Below are 18,117 nucleotides of genomic sequence, written 5' to 3' on the forward strand. Positions count from 1 at the left end.
TAGACGTGCGCTCGCCGCAATTGTTATATTTGTGATGTCAACCACATAATTACGTGATGTTTGATGCTGGCTTGTATGTTATGCTATGCACATGTAGCTACAATATTGACACAACAATATGCCAGATTAACATCGTATCAGACATGATAATGATGAACTCGATACTCGATTCATAATTTATTATTACCGTCCCTAATTATCTTGCTACAACTTCGACTATGTTCAATTTATGAACACTCTCACTCTACAAGAGAGGTATATTCTCATTTCTATCATTTGAGATCTCTCTTACAATGACTGAGTTATATCACAGAGTAGAGAAGCACTGGTATATTTATTCCGTGGTTATATCATCGAAGTCAATCATGATGTCATTGATATAAGTTTTAGTGGAATCATTCTCCCACCATATACAAATGAAAATTAACAACGGAAATACAGTTCCGTGAGAATACTTCAACCCTGCATAAAAGTTGGGTCTTCCCGGAAGCAAGTTAGCAAAATCTCAATGTGAGAAAATTATTCTTCAACAGAAAAATAAATTTTTCACGACAAAAAAGTCACACTGAAGATTCAACTATATAAGCACAAGAGTCTGATTGGAAAAGTCCTAATTCTGCATTTGTTTAAATTAACCCAATCAATGAATTTATTTCAATAATAATCACCATTACAATGCAATAATATAAATATTTCATTTTAATCATCGCTTTTTACACCCAATTGCATGGAAGGATTGAGATGAGTCAACAAAAACCTTTTACTCTTGAGATATCCAACAAGGATTCAAATAAAGGTTATAAGTTGTTCATCAACATGTAGAAGTTTTCACTTTTCATTCCAGAAACTGGCTAGTGCATAGCAAGCTTCGAATTATCTTTCTCAAATTATTGGTTCGAGATCATTCATAATGTTGGTTACATAATTATACAATATCGGGGACCGAGCTTCGCTCTGGAGTACAAAAGCTTAAAATATATACCGTATTACGAAAAAAGAAAGTATAATAACATTCATACAGAAATGTTCTATCTAATCACAGTAAATTGATATTTATTCCCAAAGGGAAGGCAACATTTTCCCTCACAAAGGCCCAGTTGCACAAAAGCCGGTTAGATTTTAATTCTGATTAAAGAGATGGATCAAAAAGATGGATCTACTGGAATTAATCAGGATTGAAAATAACCCGGCTTTTTTGCAACCGGCACTAATTACGTGATTGAATGATTACAAAAGTTCAACAGCTGAGTCATAATTTTGACACAGTCCACCACACATGAACTCGTTCATTCACTTCCATCACCAACATACGACGAAATAATTATCCTTTTGATGTCCTTCAGCGAGTTTTCCAAGGGATGAGTCCTGGTTCAATCGAATCTTTATATTATAAACCTACTATGTTCTGAATTTCGTGAGAATCGTTAGAACCGTTTTCGAGATCCGGTGAAATACAAACATATAAACATCTAAACATCCAAACATCTAAACATCTAAACAGAAGTTGCTCGTTTAATAGTATAGGATTAGAATCGGTGATAGTCGATGCTCTTATGAATACAAAGTGCATACTTGGTTCGAATAATCCTTTACCTTCCACTAACCTTAGACCATTTTTAATGTAGATACGATTGGATTTGGTGATGATCTATTCTCTTCCACATTATTAAGGTTTCTTGATTACACATGCTTCCTTATACAGAAAGTATATGATTAGTAGACCTATATCACAGCTTTAAATTACACTCCACTATGTTAAAACCATTTCAACGGTAGAATTTAGCCAGTTACACACACATCGATTCTTGGATATTCGATTTTTTGCTGTCCTTATAAATTCTACCAGATTAAACGGAACTTGACACACATCATCTGTTTAATCAAATAGAATTTATAAGGACAGCAAAAAATCGTACGTCCAAAAAATGATGTTTGTGGCTGGCTTTAAATCGTATTTTGGTGATAGGATATACTCCTAAAATCTTGAGATGTTTCTCTTCAATCAGTTATTATTCGATATTTCCCACGTATCCGGCTATTAGCTTCCACCTATTCTACTTTTTGATATTCTTAGCCTATTCAACAGTGCAATGAAATACTAGCCAGATGTTGATGTAAGCCTAATGTAATATTTTTTTGTTACAGGACGGTCGCTACGCATGCGCGTCACTTTGTCCGCAGGAGAGCATATCACCGCAGGGAAGCTGCCTTCACCCTCGCCTTGTTGACATTCCCGGTCACTGCTGTAGACAGTGGGTCTGCGATCGCCAGCCAGGTAAACATCATTCACTAAACACTATAGATTCAATACTATAAATCTAGATAAATAAGACAAAATAGATAAATACTATAATTTAGATTGAATACCCAGATTATAAGATAAGATCCCTAAGAAAATTCTCCATATACCTTGGTACCCGGTCACATCCATCATTAATTTCTGTATTATAGAAACACTCTTACTAACTATCTTACTATCAGTTACTTCCACATACTAGCTCATATCATAAATCACAATGAACAGTAGTTCGACTAGTCGTACTAATTGCTGCAAGTTGATGCATTCATTAGTCTGATGTTGTAAGCATGGCAGGTGGATTCTAGCCGAGTCTGATGTCAATTCAGCTGTCACCACCGAATAAAATTACAGGAGAAGAGTGAGTTTCTTGCAAAATAGAATGTTTCCAACTTCGGTCCATATTTTCCCCACACCCAGTCACCGTCTCTTGAACTTTATTTCTCGATCTCTCTCCAACTTTACCTTGCTATCCTTCTCCCTCAGTCTGTCCTCGAACAACGTACGGACTAGTCAACTTGTTCAAGTTTGAAAGAAGTGTGCACAAACTTATCGACAATATTGGCAAGCAAACATTTTTCCACTCACTCACTCATCCGCCTTGTCTCGTTCTATCTGACTTCCTCAGTCTTCCTATCTGTCTAGTTTGTCGCTATCTCTCTCAACTCAGTGTCTTGTCTGTCTCTATCCTACTTCCTCTTTCACTGAATCAATCTTCCTATCAGTCTATCTCGTTGTGCGAATTTCACCCAACTTCAAAAATCTTGTCACACTCCTGTCTTTCTCCCTTACACCGTATCTATTCTTCAATGTGTCTATCTTTTCACTGTTGTTTCTTTTTCTTCTTCTTCTTCTTCTTTTTCTTCTTCATCATCTTCTCCCTCTTTGTTCTGATCCTCTTGTCGCATGTTGGCTGCCACTTACCTGGAATACAATCACTATTTGCTTTCCACGTGACACTTTTATAGTATAAACTTTGTATTCTTGTCATCCACTGAACATGAAGCTGACTGGTTGCCGCTTCACAGCTCAAGTGCCCGACAAGAATTTTGATCAGCACATCCTTCGTCTTCTGATTTTCCTATTACTGAAAAATGAAAACTTTCTTCTGTTGATAGATATTGTCTATCAGCATAAAGATATTGAAAAAACATTTCCAAAAATGAGCTAACACCAGGATTGCCGAGTTGGTGTTTGTATTCCTTATAAATAGGATCCAAATATCAACAAACAGAATATTCCATTTTTTTTAATGAATTTTATTTCCAACAAATGAGAAGCAGTATTATTAGATAATGAAGGGAATAAGTTAATCCTTTCTAATGACGGTGCGTGTAAATATTGATTACTATCCCCAATAATCTCAAATTTCAATCGGTTTATCAAGCCCGATTATATTTTGTACATGAAACTGAGTCCACATTGGTTCAAGAGCAATATTGATTTTTGTTGAAAAATTGCAATCCTATTACCCATTCCATCATTAGTTCCATCAAAATGTTCCAGTAATATTAGTTTTCATTATTGAATGAAAAAGACTAAGAAATTGTCAAAAAACAACAGATTTATCGATATCACTCGTACTTGGAAAGACCGGTTTCGGTTATCACACCATTGTCAATCTCTGATAAACACTGCTTATCAAAGTTTATCAGAGATTGACAATGGTGTAATAACCGAAACCTGTCTTTCTAAGTATCAATAAATCTGTTGTTTTTTGACAATTTCTTAGTCTTTTTCATTCAATATGAATAATTACCACAATATCATCTTCTCAACTACAAAAAAAAGTTTTCATTATACTTTTGCATTAGAAATGTTGAACATAATTTATTATCAAGCTGGTTTCACATAATTATGTTCTTGAACAATTTAAAAAGCAAACTATCTATCATTTCTCAACATTTGATTTCATCTCAATCTTGGTCAAAACCTATTCAAATCATGTTAGTTATTGTGACGCATATGTAAGATCAGAGAAAACTTCTATACTTTAAAATAAAATATTAAGAACTCAAAAACTACTTGAAACTTCTATACTGAAACTTCAATACTTAAAACTCAGATTGTTCACTCTATGGTAAGGTGCAATGGTACCTGTGCAATGATGGATGTGAAAAAGGATGGAATATTATGGAAACATTATGGACTCAACTCTGATTATGAGAAGAGTATCAATATCATAAGAATATAAACATAAAATAATAAGTTAAATGAAGATTGTTATAGGATTTTATTCTGAAGAATGTCGCAATTATGAATAAAATCGTGGATATTGCCATGACAAAGTCTCCAGCAGCAAGAGATTTGTGTGGCAGACTGAAAATAGACGAATGTTTCAGAGCCAGGCAGACAGGCATCGAGATTTTCGTCGTGCCAGGAGACCGAGTCCGGTAATGAGAAATTCCCAGGAGGAATTGAATTCAGATAGTAAGAGGATAATCGGGATGGCAGTCCTTGGAAAGGAATGGGTGACGGAATTGCAAGGAAGGGTGGAGAAAGTGGAGGAGGTTGAGGAGGAGAAAGGAGCTTATGAGCTAAGTGGTGAGCGAGAGAGTTATCGGGAGGAAAACAGCGCAAGAGTGAGACAAGAACTCTGGAAAAGCTGCCTTCTTGTTCTGCTGGAGGATTAGGAAATTTTCCGAACACAAAAAATACTGCTGTGACTTCCATTTGGAAGGGTATTCGTTCCTGTTATCTGAAATTGTTTTATCATTTTCGAAAATGGTGCAGGATTGTACTTCTGTAAATAGAAGTAATAATTGGTATGATAATAGGAGAGACAATCAACGAGTTGTCTCCTCATTCCATCAGTTAAATAGATACTATCGTTGGTTTCCAGTGAGGAAGGAGAATCTAGATTTTTATATTGCTCTCCATCACTCGACGTAGACAAGGAACAAAGTCTTAAATATAGCAGTATATTTAATGGTCTTAAATCGATTAAATCGATAGTATGTAATAATAACGTGTGGAATAATATTTGGTATCCTTGTATGTTCTGATACTCCATAAACTCCTCCTCTTCTTCTTCTTCTTCTTCTTCTTCTCTTCTTCTTCTTCTTCTCCTTCTTCTCCTCCTCCTCCTCCTCCTCCTTCTCCTCCTCCTCCTCTAAGTACCATCTCCATTGCGGAGGTTGATAATCATTATAAAAATTCTAACCATGTTCACCTGAGCTCTAAATATGGGTGTAATGGAAGATGTAATGCATATGACGTAAAACTAATTCATGTGTAAATATTTTGTGAGTTTGACTCACCATCCTCACTCTATATTATATGAATCAATCAACAAAGTGTATTTTATAAGCAATAGTGTAGTGCAGCATAGCAATGTGTATTCGAGTTACAGAGAGAACTTGAACTTGTTCTAAACCATTCAAGGTTTATGAGTGGAACAGTTAGGTTTGCAAGGATGAAACAGACATCAACCATTTTCAAGGAGTGAAATCCTTTGATATTTACTAAAAAAAGAGTCTAATACGTGGAATCAACAGATACTTTCGATCTAACAACGTAGATACAGATACAGATACAACGTAGATACACAAATTTTTTTCAACTTTTACATAAAACGAAAGCTATTTCGAGGTTGAGTGGTAGAGAGAACTTGAAAGTCCTGACTCCGCCAAATAGAGAATTTATTCATTTCATTAGAAACGAGTGTGGGAATACATGATACATGTAAGAAGCTAGAGAAAGCTAGAGAGCTTATTAAAAGCGTCGATATCCTGATCTACTTTTCGAGTAGTGCTTTTCAACTGAATCCATGTGCTTGGCGGTCTCGCCGAGGAAAGCCAATGAACTGTCTGTGAGTCGGAGTTTCTTCCAGTGGAGAATTGGAATCGGTCCAAGTATCAATGATCTCTGCAGTCTGGGTTTTCACGCGGGTCGGAAACCTTCTGGCCTCTTTTCTATCACGAGTAGATAAGTATCGCGTCGTAAATACCTGTTTACATTTTCTTTATCACTTCCCTGGGAAAACAGAGTGCTTGAATACAGACATATTGGATACAGTGCTTGAATGCAGATATATTGTGCCCGCACTCCGTAGAGCTTGGTGTAAAGGTGGGAAAGATGTCGAACGTATTCCGATAAATAACATTCAATATTTGTCCTTGATTCAGTGCAGCTTGGAATTGATTAGAATTTATAGGTAGGCAAGCTAGGTTTGAGAGGGCTTTCTGTTCTTTCAGTTTGTAACACTCAAATGACCTATAGATACATACATACTCATGTGAATTTTAATGTTATTAAAAAATATTGAAAAAATGTATTAATTGATAAAAACTTCAATATTAGTACAATGGAAAGTGATACAACTTGACAGTTTACCGAATCTTCAGATTATTCAGATCTTTAATATTTTCATTCTTCGTAACTAATCATCAATCCAACAGTATTCTACAATTTTGCCATTTTGATAATACTAGATAATCAAATACATTCAATATTAAAATAATTCACTAAACATAGCTTTATCATTTGAACAGTTAAACTCTATCTTCCAACGCTTCTATTTTTTGTGAGAAACTTTCAGGCTAAGAGTTGTCATGACATGTATGAATGAAAATCTTTTTTGATCCAATAACTACTGGGAAGTGGTAATACGAGTTTAATCTTATAGAGTGTATGGATATGATTCGAATTATTTTTTCTTTTCCTTCCCACTTGTATCTCTGCCTGGAGAATTTTGACTTGAATTTTCTATAATGGAAAGCTATAATAGAATGCCGAGTGACAAGATATGAAATTAATCCCACTAATTAGTCGCATAAAATATTCTCATTCCCTGTAAATTTCTTGGAGGAAACGTTCTATGATTATACTGTGGTGGTTTTTTTACCAGATAAGATCTTACTTTTCCAATTGCAAAAGAATTGTAAACTTTGTGGTTTAAATCAAAACAAAATATAGAGTTATCAACAAAATCACCATAATCAATGAAAATCGCGTTTTCAAAGCAATTTGAGTGCATCGTTCACCATTTTGAACCATTAATGGGACATTGACTTTGGGATGAATATAACTTCCGGTACCAAATCATTCGGATTAAAAGTGTGTGCATAAAAATGAGTTCTCTGCTTATCGTAGTCACCCAACCACCGTTATTAATTGTTGTTACATGAGGGATGAGCCTGGTTTATTCAACGTATTTACATAAGCTAATAATGATCGCAGTTATTCAAATGAGGCTTAATCAGCCTATTATAATGCACGTAAAATTCACTCTGGCTGTAACCGCTATTTTGCAAGTCAACTCGGCGTACAATCCAACACAACAATAACACAGCCAGCTCTCGGAAGCTGAAAATTTTGAATATTTTGTGCGGAGGAGGACACAATTTTGTCCATAATCTAGCTATTCAACTCCATCACAAATTTATAAGATACATGAACAGCATATTACCAATATTATTATAGAATAAGTGCATCAAAATTTCGCTCAATGATTATTTGAACAAACAGAAATTATCATAATTATATTATTGGTTCGTAGTTGTAGGCTACTACTCAAATTTTAGTCTAGAATCAAGCTTTCATTGATATGAATTATTGTGATCGATTAATGATTGTTGTTTGATTCTTGTTGTATTTATCATCCTCAGGATGAATACATGTGAAGTATACAATCATAAGATTTAACTGAGGCTCAACTAATCAGTGGATTCCAACGATGATCTAGGTTTGCCTATGCCTATCAGCTTGTATAATTGTATCATAAGCAAACGCATCAAATCAAGCATACCTATAAGCAAACACTTATATTGAAGAATAAATTACCAAAATCAAATGGAACCTTGGTTGTCTTGGGACTCATATTCTCGAAAAAAATGTGTGAGTTTAAAAAGAATTTATATTTCTTTCCACTGAATGATAATAATAATAATAATAATATACAATAGACCTGAAAACTCTGACACCAGACCTGAGCCAGCCAGGTCACTCGATATTATTATTATTATTACTGAATGATGATTATTATTATATTTTATAATAATGTTTATTTTTATATCGATATCGAATGTCATTGAAACTTATATTACAAATACTTGAATCTTACTAGTTTTTCTGTCAGTATAGTCAGCATCCATTAATTAGTTTAGTAGCTTCCAATGATGATTGAAACTTGAAAACATTTCAAGACCACAAACTATTCTTCTACTACTTTAAAACAGAAACTTCTTCTCAAATTCACTTGACCTATATTAACAAAATTAGAATCCATATCCTTATGTGAATGTACAGTCCTGGCAGTGCAGTCCATTGATGTTGTTTCTATGTATTTAGCAGAAATTAGTAATTGTTTCAAAATTAGTGAACACCATTATCGAAAATATCAGTCAACACTATGTAGGCTACAAACTCTCCGACCTGCTAAGCACTACGCTGTTTCTTCTAGAGTGATAATCACGATGATTATTGGTTCCTTATTTTTGATAGAAGAAAAACTTTGAGATAATAATGTAATGAGCAATACAAACACCAACACTACAATTAGTAGACTTCGATTGATTAGGCAAAGACTGACAGATTCAATTATAGGATTAGAGCAAGCCCATGTTAACAGGCACTTGAAGGGTCCGTTTAAACAACAGCTGTAGTGTAGGCACGCGCATGCGCGCCATTGTTTGTCGTTGTTAATTGGACAGAGGTTCCACGTCGAGGGCGAATATTTGCACGTGTTGCTACCGAATTCGACAACTAACATTCCTTCTGTCCAATACTCACTTCTGCTGAAAGCCACAAGGAAACACAAATGCTGCGGTCACTTCGGAACCTGGCACATTGTATCATAACCAACAACTCACAACTTGGACATTGGTTTCAAAATTCAGATGTTATATGTTGGCCGAGCTGTCCACGAAATAAATGGGACGAAGGCACATAGAAAAGGTGTACCAGTTCTGTTGATATTTATGATTGGAGCCGCGCTCTGAAAACACTCCCTTTCATTATTTATAAGAGCTCCACTCAACTGTAATTCACTTTACAGAGAACGCGAATGTTTTTACTTCGATGCGATGGAATAAAAGCGTTTTCAGCGAAAGTAAGAGAGCGGAGAGTGTCGATTGTGTTGCTGAGAGAGAAAGAGAGGAAGAGATCAGTGACAAATCCCTTTTCAGTAGAGAGAAAAGAGAAGTACACTTCCCAAACTTAATGTAATGCTGCTTCAAGTTTTAATCACTGATCATCGGAAAAATATTGTGAAGTTTGACGATTGATGGAGAGCATCATGATTAGTTCAATTATTTTGAAGTGTATTTCTGTGAAATATGTCGATGAAATTCACCAAACAAATAATTCGAAATCTGAATGATATCGAAATGGAGTGATTCAGGGATCTGGAAAACTCAGGACGATTGGAAGAATATTTCACTGTACTGAATATAACACTGTTGTTCCCAGTCATTGTAGAAAGTCTTACCCTTTATTCCACTGCTATTCAAATAATCCAGCGATCAAGAACAAAACCAATTTTCATCTTTCAAAACTGTTCTGCTGATAATATGATGGGCAAATTCCACTATAGTGAGGATTTTATTCTCCATAACTCACTATTCAAGTATGACTATAGTTAAGAATTTCCAGTAATTTGTATATTCATGTTGAAATTACTGAGCTCATCATCCTCATGAAGTTGCACTCCTAGTAACTTATCTATCCTCAACGATATTATAAGTTCATGTTCTAGTAATTTCCATTCTCATGTTAAAGTTAATGAGCTCATCATCTTGAGAAGTTCTACCTCTAAAATAGCTCATAATTCCACTCCTTATCGATTCAAAACTAAGTTCTGGTTCTTTGCTAGTTCAAATTTAGTTTTCTGAGCAGCTTTGATTTCTATGCTCACGCGCTCTTGAACGGTTAGCGATGGAATACGGAAGAACAAGTCCACAGAGTTCGGTAATGGAGAGAAGTCTTTGAGAATGCATTCAAGAATTTCGCTCCGTCAGTCTCTTGTCGTATTGATTAATCCAATTAGCCCGACAGGAGCAGAGGTTCGCTAGGGAATTGTGTGTAGTGGGTGTATGTCTCATCCTCTCTTACTCTCACTCTCTCTCACTTCCTCCGACTCCATCTCTGTACATGACACATGAATGGTATGTCAGTCGCCTTTTCCAATTCCGTTCTCAACAGGCAGTGTGCCTTACTTTGTAGTAATGCATTCTTCAAGTGTTCCATTGAATATCCTGAGTGGTTGATTGTGAATGGGACTGAGAAGGTTTTCTCTTGGATGGATCAAAGATTGTTCATGAGATGAACAGCTCATTTTTCACCACTTATAACACGTTTATTACACACGTTCATTATGGCTTATAACACTCGTTCCCTACACTGAGAAAAGTTATTTTCCAACCTCTACATTCTACATTACTTCCTCAAACAATATGTAGGATGACGTCTGGACAGAAAGTGGAACTGTAAAACAAGTTGTAAAGTTGTTACTGTTTTCAATTCATTCCATCAATTCCAACTAATACTTCTGAATCTATCAGAATAATAAAATAGTTGAAATAATATTTTACACGCAAAATATAAGTGTGTGCACGTAATCGTGAACACTTATCACCTACAAAAACGTAGGCTACCCAAGTAAGAGAATCATTCATTTCGGCTCGATTTGTAAATTCTCAATAGTACCTGCTACACAATCCTATCATCAGATTGTGACAGACTTATATTAGTCATAGTATCATTTATAAAAAAATCCATTCCATTGATACGGTATTTACTTGCAAGTGATTTCAATTTTTACTAGTTCTATTAATAGCTGAATATGGATTTGAAATCATTATTACTTACTTTAGTTGGCTCTACAGTCCTGGGTGGACCTTGGCCTCCTCAACCCAATGCCTCCAATCGTCTCATCTCTGGGATCTTTGCCGCCAGTTGTTGGATACGCCCAGCACACGCAGATCACCTATCACATCATTTATCCATCTCGTTCTCGGTCTTCCTCTCTTTCTCGTCCCCATCATCCGTCCATCCAGCAGTCTAAGTTGTGTCCTTTCCATATTCATTCTCATCACATGTCCAAGCCATTCCATCATGCTTGCCTTAATATATCTTACAATATTCCCCTTCCCCTATAGCCTCATCGATTTCGCTCTTATGTCTGGTTCTTCAAACCCCTCCATCACATAGTGGTCCCCAGATCCTTCGATACATCTTTCCCTCGAATGACTTCAGTGCTCTTTCATCCCTGCTCAGCAGTGTCCATGTCTCTGCTCCATATGTCACAACCGGTCGGACTAACGTCTTTTACATTTTCACTTTAGTTGCTCTTGATACTATTCTACTCTTAAAAATCCTTTGATTTGCAAAATACGCTCGATTGCCCATCATAACTCTGCTAGAAATTTCTTGGCTAGTCTATTGTCGGCTGTCAGTGTAACTCCAAGATACTTAAACTCGCTGACACCTTCAATGCTGCAATGATCTGATGGTATCAAGTTGTCTACGTGCCTTCTTCTATCATTTGCAGACATTCTCATATACTTAGTCTTTCCAATATTTCCAGACCCAGCTCTCTTGCTTCCTCTTTCATTTTTCTGAAAATCTCTTTCAACTTATCGCGATTTCAAATCATTATTGGAAGCTACAAATAAGACTGGGAAACTGAAACAAAAAATGTCATTTTTTCAGTAATATTCCTTGTGCCTGATAAAACTTCTAATCATGAATAAATGAGATTTTAGAAGGTATTCAATCTGTCAAACATCATATTCAATCTTGATATCATTGTGAATAATCACGATGATTATTGGTTCCTTGTTGTTGATAGAAGAAAAACTTTGTGATTATGATTTTATAAGCAATACAGACACCAAGCATTTGAATGAGTGGACTTCTTTGATTCTTTCATCCTGATGCCTTAATTATCAATTTATCACTATGTTATAAGAGAACTTTCAATTCCAAATAATTGATTCTCGCGTTCCAGGAACTTTCAAGTAGTGGCAGTGTTTGTGTCGCATGGCATACGCGAAATGATTTTAACGAAGGGCTCGGCAATTAGAATAATTGGAAGGACCTGCCGCGCCCTTCACTACAATTAGTAGACTTCGATTGATTAGGCAAAGACTGACAGATTCAATTATAGGATTAGAGCAAGCCCATGTTAACAGGCACTTGAAGGGTCCGTTTAAACAACAGCTGTAGTGTAGGCACGCGCATGCGCGCCAGTGTTTGTCGTTGTTAATTGGACAGAGGTTCCACGTCGAGGGCGAATATTTGCACGTGTTGCTACCGAATTCGACAACTAACATTCCTTCTGTCCAATACTCACTTCTGCTGAAAGCCACAAGGAAACACAAATGCTGCGGTCACTTCGGAACCTGGCATATTGTATCATAACCAACAACTCACAACTTGGACATTGGTTTCAAAATTCAGATGTTATATGTTGGCCGAGCTGTCCACGAAATAAATGGGACGAAGGCACATAGAAAAGGTGTACCAGTTCTGTTGATATTTATGATTGGAGCCGCGCTCTGAAAACACTCCCTTTCATTATTTATAAGAGCTCCACTCAACTGTAATTCACTTTACAGAGAACGCGAATGTTTTACTTCGATGCGATGGAATAAAAGCGTTTTCAGTGAAAGTAAGAGAGCGGAGAGTGTCGATTGTGTTGCTGAGAGAGAAAGAGAGGAAGAGATCAGTGACAAATCCCTTTTCAGAAGAGAGAAAAGAGAAGTACACTTCCCAAACTTAATGTAATGCTGCTTCAAGTTTTAATCACTGATCATCGGAAAAATATTGTGAAGTTTGACGATTGATGGAGAGCATCATGATTAGTTCAATTATTTTGAAGTGTATTTCTGCGAAATATGTCGATGAAATTCACCAAACAAATAATTCGAAATCTGAATGATATCGAAATGGAGTGATTCAGGGATCTGGAAAACTCAGGACGATTGGAAGAATATTCTACTGTACTGAATATAACACTGTTGCTCCCAGTCATTGTAGAATATCCAACCCTTTATTTTACTGCTATTCAAATAATCCAGCGATCAAGAAGAAAACCAATTTTCATCTTTCAAAACTGTTCTGCTGATAATATGATTAGCAAATTCCACTATAGTGAGGATTTTATTCTCCATAACTCACAATTCAGGTATAGTTAAGAATTTCCAGTAATTTGTATATTCATGTTGAAATTACTGAGCTCATCATCCTCATGAAGTTGCACTCCTAGTAACTTATCTATCCTTAACGATATTATAAGTTCATGTTCTAGTAATTTCCATTCTCATGTTAAAGTTAATGAGCTCATCATCTTGAGAAGTTCTACCTCTATAATAGCTCATAATTCCACTCCTTATCGATTCAAAACTAAGTTCTGGTTCTTTGCTAGTTCAAATTTAGTTTTCCGAGCAGCTTTGATTTCTATGCTCACGCGCTCTTGAACGGTTAGCAATGGAATACGGAAGAACAAGTCCACAGAGTTCGGTAATGGAGAGAAGTCTTTGAGAATGCATTCAAGAATTTCGCTCCGTCAGTCTCTTGTCGTATTGATTAATCCAATTAGCCCGACAGGAGCAGAGGTTCGCTAGGGAATTGTGTGTAGTGGGTGTATGTCTCATCCTCTCTTACTCTCACTCTCTCTCACTTCCTCCGACTCCATCTCTGTACATGACACATGAATGGTATGTCAGTCGCCTTTTCCAATTCCGTTCTCAACAGGCAGTGTGCCTTACTTTGTAGTAATGCATTCTTCAAGTGTTCCATTGAATATCCTGAGTGGTTGATTGTGAATGGGACTGAGAAGGTTTTCTCTTGGATGGATCAAAGATTGTTCATGAGATGAACAGCTCATTTTTCACCACTTATAACACGTTTATTACACACGTTCATTATGGCTTATAACACTCGTTCCCTACACTGAGAAAAGTTATTTTCCAACCTCTACATTCTACATTACTTCCTCAAACAATATGTAGGATGACGTCTGGACAGAAAGTGGAACTGTAAAACAAGTTGTAAAGTTGTTACTGTTTTCAATTCATTTCATCAATTCCAATTAATACTTCTGAATCTATCAGAATAATAAAATAGTTGAAATAATATTTTACACGCAAAATATAAGTGTGTGCACGTAATCGTGAACACTTATAACCTACAAAAACGTAGGCTACGCAAGTAAGAAAATCATTCATTTCGGCTCGATTTGTAAATTCTCAATAGTACCTTCTACACAATCTTATTATCAGATTGTACAGACTAATATTAGTCATAGTATCATTTATAAAAAAATCCATTCCATTGATACGGTATTTACTTGCAAGTGATTTCAATTTTTACTAGCTCTATTAATAGCTGAATATGGATTTGAAATCATTATTACTTACTTTAGTTGGCTCTACAGTCCTGGGTGGACCTTGGCCTCCTCAACACAATGCCTCCAATCGTCTCATCTCTGGGATCTTTGCCGCCAGTTGTTGGATACGCCCAGCACACGCAGATCACCTATCACATCATTTATCCATCTCGTTCTCGGTCATCCCCTCTTTCTCGTCCCCATCATTCGTCCATCCAGCAGTCTAAGTTGTGTCCTTTCCATATTCAGTCTCATCACATGTCCAAGCCATTCCCTTCTTGCCTTAATAAATCTCACAATATTTCCTTCCCCTAGCCTCATCGATTTCGCTGTTATGTCTGGTTCTCCAAGCCCCTCCATCACATAGTGGTCCCCAGATCCTTCGATACATCTTTCTCTCGAATGACTTCAGTGCTCTTTCATCCCTGCTCAGCAGTGTCCATGTCTCTGCTCCATATGTCACAACCGGTCGGACTAACGTCTTGTACATTTTCACTTTAGTTGCTCTTGATACTATTCTACTCTTGAAAATCCTTTGATTTGCAAAATACACTCGATTGTCCATAATAATTCTGCTAGAAATTTCTTGACTAGTCTTATTGTCGGCTGTCAGTGTAAGTCCAAGATTCTTAAACTCGCTGACACCTTCAATGCTGCAATCATCTGATAGTATCAAGTTGTCAACGTTCCTTCTTCTTTCATTTGCAGACATTCTCATATACTTAGTCTTTCCAATATTAATTTCTAGACCCAGCTCTCTTGCTTCCTCTTTCATTGTGCTCAAAATCTCTTTCAACTTATCGCGATTTGAAATCATTATTGGAAGCTACAAATAAGACTGGGAAACTGAAACAAAAAATGTCATTTTTCAGTAATATTCCTTGTGCCTGATAAAACTTCTAATCATGAATGGATGAGATTTTAGAAGGTATTCAATCTGTCAAACATCATATTCAATCTTGATATCATTGTGAATAATCACAAATAGAGCGAAATGAATTCACTCAATATCAAAAGAAATCATGTTTCTAGCATTCTTCGAATTCCTGATACATGAAGGTAGTAGCATTGAGTAATAAGATGTGAGCTCTTATCAGTAATAATACAGCTTGTAATCAATGCTACACACAGGACTCCATTGTTGCATATACAGTAATTCACTCACTGATTGAATGCGTTTTGTGCTGTGGAATTGAACATAGAATGCAGGCAGTAGAAAGAAGTACACGATGTTATATGAAGGAAAGCAAACAGGATGAATAATAGATAAAAAAAGAGCTAAATATTTCATTATTCCAACCGTGCTATGAGACATGGGGATAATACACATATTGTACACGGTGTATGACTGTAAATATCATACTCCATCCAGGTCCACCTCTTAGAATAGAGAAGAGAGAGCAGTGTTTGTTGTGATTTAGTGCCTGTGTGTACTCAACAAGGCAGTCGTTCCAGAACGTTCCCTTCATATGAGAAACAAATTCTATTATATCACCAGAGAACACATATTTTTCCAGTTTCAAAAGCACTGTGTATAGGCTTGCTCTGTTCTGCTTCCCCTCCCCCTACCACCAACTCTGGGGCCACCCCACGCATCTTGCATTTTCTCAGACGTTATTTGTTTGCTATAAGTATTTTTCTTTCTTCCCTTTTCCTGACATTTTTTTATTTATTTCACAAACTTGATCAATTCCCTCCTTCTCAATGTTCATTCCGATTCATCGAATAGCTTATCAACTCCTCCAATTTATCATAAATTATAATGATATCATGTCATAGCCCTCATTTGAATATTACCTATTACGCAAATTATCACATTTAAAATAATGTCATGGTACATTCGATTTCATACTAGTTCTATTCACTTCACCATTAAGGAAGAGGAAGTAAGAAAGTTAGCTCTATTTTCATATTTATATTTTATAGAATTTTCCAGTTGATGAAGACATTGATAAATTTGAAATGAATGATCTGATGAATCACACTCTCTTTACAAGATCTCCATTCAAACAAGGACACACACATCGATTTTGGACGGCCGATAAAGAAAGATCGTGCGTCCAAATAATTACACTTTTTATCAATTGAATGACAATAGAAAGTACCATACATTAATAAAACATTTTTTTATTATGGCAATACTATGATGGAAGTATCTATAAACAGTAAATCACAAAAAATTACTTCATAGCACGTTTGTTGACTATACTACAATAATTCAACAAAACCTAAAAAATAAGCAAAATTCTATCATTAAAATTGAAATTAAGAATTAATCATTCTAATTTTAAAATTAATAAATGAATAATTCTATTCTATTCTAGTAAAGCCAACGGACGCCGGACGTTCGAACAAAATTCTATGTTTATAGGTGCGTACAGACTTATGCACCACGAACACGCTCATTTCACTCCTCATATAAGCTCATGCTATGCTTATCCTATTAAATTAGGCGAGTAATTTCTGAATATATTTTCATATTTGGTTATTTATATTTATATATGGTTATTTATGTCCAACGGATCTCGAAAACAACTCCAACGATTTTCACAAAATTTGGAACATACCTGTAGTAGGTTTATGATATAAAACTTCGATTGCACTAGGTCTCATCCCTGGGAAAACTCGCTGAACGACATTAAAGGATAATTTATTCATCCTTGGAAAAACAGCTGAGACTTTCGTCGTCTGTGGATTATAAAAAAGTGAGTGAGACACACTCGGTCTGTGGGAAATCAAAATATCTCATCCCCGAAATTCATAAGCTGACGTATAGCCAGCTGTAAAATATAAACACGATCATTTTAAATAATAATTGTGTTATGTTTATCAATAAATAAAAATAATGAGCGAAGCTCTGTGCCTCGATATTTGTATCTTGATCAGTATCATACTGATTCTGTACAAACACAGATTTATTCATTCATTCATTCAATGGTTGTGCGTTGTGATTGGTTGCAGTGGCGGAATGCAGACCGCAGACGTCTGCTTGGACGCGCTGCTCATCGGAGTGCGGCCAAGGCCTGAGCAGACGGACGTCGTCCGACAATCCGCAATGCGTCGCCCGCAACCAGACGCGACTCTGTCAGCTGCGACCCTGCGATCAGCCAACTCTACTCCCCCCCTCATCACCTCGTCATCATATCAGGGTCAGTTTATGCTGTCAACACGCCAACTAGCTTGCTCTTCCAAAGATGATAACAATAGATTAGATTTATCTATGTAAAACAACATAGAATGAACCTTATTGATATAGAAATAATTGCATGGTACCCTTTCAAAAAATAGAATTAGGCTAGGCGCACACAAGTTAATAATAATAATATATTTATTTCCACAAGAAAAGGACAAAATAAACAAACAACTTGTGCAAGTGGAAGAAAATAACCAACTACTTATAAATACTATGATAATGATAATGACACATAATATGAAGTATAATACATAAAGGAAGTTCATCAATTAAATATTAAAAAATAAATAATAATAC

At 36.0% G+C, this 18,117-nt stretch overlaps 1 protein-coding gene across 2 annotated transcripts in view; it reads left to right on the top strand.

The window, feature by feature from the left end:
- The window catches only part of LOC111057775 (CCN family member 1), a 146,615-nt gene that overhangs the window by 117,417 nt on the left and 11,081 nt on the right, over positions 1-18,117 (top strand). For both annotated transcript variants that reach the window (XM_039431199.1, XM_039431200.1), the window contains exons 5-6: positions 2,146-2,275; positions 17,589-17,776. In XM_039431199.1, the coding sequence (XP_039287133.1) occupies positions 2,146-2,275; positions 17,589-17,776 (318 nt within the window). The remainder of the gene's footprint in view (positions 1-2,145; positions 2,276-17,588; positions 17,777-18,117) is intronic.

Source organism: Nilaparvata lugens, chromosome 6 (assembly GCF_014356525.2).
Source record: "Nilaparvata lugens isolate BPH chromosome 6, ASM1435652v1, whole genome shotgun sequence".
NCBI lineage: Eukaryota > Metazoa > Arthropoda > Insecta > Hemiptera > Delphacidae > Nilaparvata > Nilaparvata lugens.